Source organism: Lygodium microphyllum, chromosome 11, assembly GCF_053477565.2.
Source record: "Lygodium microphyllum isolate KBCC chromosome 11, Lygodium_microphyllum_v1.1.10, whole genome shotgun sequence".
Taxonomy (NCBI): Eukaryota; Viridiplantae; Streptophyta; class Polypodiopsida; order Schizaeales; family Lygodiaceae; genus Lygodium; species Lygodium microphyllum.
This window is the reverse complement of record NC_141145.1, coordinates 56480048-56483716: the sequence shown is the minus strand read 5'-3', so window position 1 is coordinate 56483716 and position 3669 is coordinate 56480048. Positions and strand designations below refer to the sequence as shown.

General features: G+C 43.3%; 1 protein-coding gene across 1 annotated transcript; it reads left to right on the top strand.

Annotated features, from left to right (window-relative positions):
• The first annotated feature begins 249 nt into the window (after positions 1-249).
• Positions 250-1218, top strand: LOC148028841 (calcium-dependent protein kinase 20-like). The gene has a single exon (XM_087688503.1). The coding sequence runs from the start codon at positions 250-252 to the stop codon at positions 1216-1218; it is 969 nt and encodes a 322-aa protein (XP_087544629.1).
• The last annotated feature ends 2451 nt before the right edge of the window (positions 1219-3669 follow it).

Sequence of the window (3669 nt, the reverse complement as noted above, 5' to 3'; positions counted from 1 at the left end):
TATATAAAGAATTGCTAAAACTTCTCCGTGTGTATATTATCTAAACATTTTTAAATGAAGCTATCCGAAGCCGACCAGCTGGAGCTGCAGGAATTAGTTAATGCAGGCGGCCTCAAGCTGCTGCTTAAGGTATATAAACGGACCGAGTGCGCTCAACCTATTCCGCTCAGGACAAGAGAAATTGCAGATCGGCATTAATACTTGTAGCGTAGGTCTTTTTGAGCACTACTCGCACGTTTCGTAAAAAACATGGACGCCAAAGGTTATGTGGTAGGAAGCGAGCTAAGCGCGTCGTCCCAGGGAGTGGATGGGGTTGTGCGGCTGTGTACTCGCGCCTCCACGGGCGAGCGTTTCGCTTGCAAGTTCAGCTCCAAACCTAATGGTAGCAATGAGCTGGAGGTACTGCGGAGGCTGGTCGACCATCCCAACATCGTCCGTCTGGTCGATCACGTGGAAGACGAGCACGAGGTCCAGCTGGTCTTGGAGCTATGCGAAGGAGGCGACCTCTTCGAGCACCTGCATTCCAGGAAGCAAGGCCCGTATTACTTGCCGGAGCCAGAGGCTGCGCACGCCTTTGCGGCCATACTGCGGGCAGTGCGGTATTGCCACCATAAGGGAATCGCGCATCGCGACATCAAACTGGAGAACATCCTCTTGCCGACCATCTTGAGCTCGCCGTCGGCCACCACCTCCTGTTACGCCAATGTCAAGCTTGCGGACTTTGGTGCCGCCGCTGACATGCTCTGCACCGGTACCAACACCTTCTCCGACATGGTGGGCACCCCGTTCTACATTGCACCCGAAGTCTGGGGGGGAGAGGGGTACGACCCTCGCCTGGCCGACGTGTGGAGCCTCGGCATCGTTCTCCACGTCCTTCTTTGCGGATTCCCTCCCTTCCCGGGCTCCGACGCGGATGAAATACACCGCAATGTCATGTCCTGCGACCTACGCCACCTTACCTACCTGGTCGAGCCTCCATTCGACAGCCTTTCCCTGGAAGCCAAAGATCTCATCCGGCTCTTGCTCCGCCTAGACCCACGAGACAGGCCCGGCCTCGTAGAAGTCATGGCGCACCATTGGCTGCGCCGACATAACGTTGTAATGGTCGACCAGAAATCTTGTATATCACGTAGCTGTACTCAAGACACGCCATCAGCTGCTGCAGACACGCGTATAGACATCCTGGAAAATGACAACAGACTACCGTTCAGTTTGTGACATATATGTTCTTAACATACATGAATGATGAAGCCTCTCTCTCTCTCTCTCTCTCAATGTATATATACATATAAATATGGAGTTTTATGAAACTTCCAGATCTCAGAGGAACTTCTAAGAGTCTTATAATTGGAGAACCATAATCACATGCATCGCACAAAAACCAGGAGCGTACACATTGCACGCGATCCACATAAAGTAAGTGGACATACTATATCATAGATGTGTCGTAGTACAGTCCACGCGAGTTTGACAAAACTTTGTTAGATCACACGACGTCCCATATATACCTTTCCCCATACAAATTGGTATGAGAATTCAAGGCATACGATTGCACAAATAAAACTGAGAAAGTGTTTGATCTAACCTTATGAACATTGGTTTTCAATTTGACTTGGGATTGACCAAAGGGTTTTAGTCTCATCTGAGTGTGCTTCGTCTAAAAATTGAAAACCTAAACCTAAATTGCAACAATGTTGCAATCTAATTTTACATGAGGTTTTGTACGGTCACATCAGCTTATGACTTTTGGCCCCGCCTGTTTTATTGCTTCTCTCCACTTGTTAGAATGTGTACTTAGTTGATTTGTGCTCAACTCAAGACTTGTGCCCTCCTCTTACTGTCTATTGACCTTTGCTTAAGCAAGGGCCTCTTGTTTTAGTAGAACATTTTCTTGACCTTTTCTCATATTAAGTGGTATATGAACCTCATGTGTTTAAGATATGGACATCTCATATGTGGGGAGTAGAGATAGTACCTTGGTGTAGTAGACTCGAGACTTGCAAGGTCTTTTTTTTAAAGTCCTAAAACTATACACACATGCATGGCATAACCCTAGGCCTATGAGACACCTAGCCTACACATGGTATAAGCTATCTATGGCATAGGCTATGGAACTCTAGCTTAGGCATGATGTGGGTGTTGAGAGAGAGAGAGAGAGAGTACGAGAGAGATACACAAGACATGCTCCCAAAGAATGATTCATATTGATGTAGAGTTAGTATATATAGGTGAGACCCAAGTTAAATGAGAGATGATATATATAGTTGTAACATCCCCACTCAAACAAAGGTCTCTGGCTACGAGTGAAAAAACCCTTCGGGAGGACAAGGGAAAAACCCGAGCCCCTACACATACCTACGATACAAAAATGATTTACTATAAAGTTTTCTTGAATACAATGATACATGCCTCAATTAGTGAGATAAGAACTTGGAACAATACCAAGTCCATATCTTAATGAACTAAAGCGAGCTTCATTAAGAGCTTTTGTGAAGATGTCAGCAACCATTTGATCACTGGGACAATGCTCCACCATAATGGAACCTTTCTTGACTTCATGTCAAACATAATGATAATGAATAGCAATATGCTTTGATTTACTATGTTGTATATAGTCTTTGGTAAGACTAATAGCACTTTGGTTATCGCATCGAAGAGGTGTACTAGATGATGAAGGATGTCCCAAATCTGCAAGTAGTTGTCGAAGCCAAACTAGCTCGCGAGCTGTTAATGATGCAATAACATATTCGGCCTCAGTTTTAGAAATCGCAACACATCATTGTTTCTTGCTGGACCAAGAAACCAAACATCCATTTACAAAGAAACAATTCCTACTTATAGATCACATGGATAAGTGTGAACTTGCCCAATCAGCATTTGTATATCCAATAAGGTTAAGAGAAGTTGAAGAAGATAAAGAAGAATCCTCTCGACAATGATAAATAAGACCAAATTCCTTAGTACCCTTGAGGTACTTAAGAATATATTTTGCTGCACTCCAATGAATAGTGGAAGGGAAAGAAAGATACTGTCCCAAAAAGTTAGTTGCAAATAAACTATCTGGTCTTGTGTTTAAACCAATTAATTGAAGACAACCAACAAGATTAGCAAAAGGTTGATGAATGGTTGATTCTTCATTGCGTGTTGTAGATGTACCCTTGGTAGAGCTCGAAAGAATGGGAGTGTTGGCAGAGTGCACATTTGTCAACCCAAACTTCTTAACAATATCATTAATAAACTTTGTCTGGCGAAGAAGAAGAATGCCTTGTTGTCGGTGTCATTGAATTTGAATACCCAAACAAGAATGTATCCCACCAAGATCCACCATTTCAAATGCAGTCGATAAAAGCTTCTTCATAGCATCTAAGAAAGCAATATTATTTGACACAAGAATAGTATCATCAACATATAGAGCAAGAATAATAAAACATTTGTCCTCCCTTTTGATGTAAAGATTTGGGTCAGCAAAACATGCAACAAAACCTTTAGATGCGAGGAACTGATCAATCTTAATATACCAAGCACGAGAGGCTTGCTTCAATCCATATAATGCACGATGAAGCTGGCATACAAGATGCTCCTTTCTTGCAATCATAAAACCTTCAGGTTGCTCCATATAGATTTCTTCTTTAAGATCTCCATTGAGAAAAGCTGTTTTAACATCCATTC

What these genes read in the sequence shown, in the direction of transcription:
- LOC148028841 (XM_087688503.1), top strand. Translation starts at nt 250, where the DNA reads ATGGACGCCAAAGGTTATGTGGTAGGAAGCGAGCTAAGCGCGTCGTCC.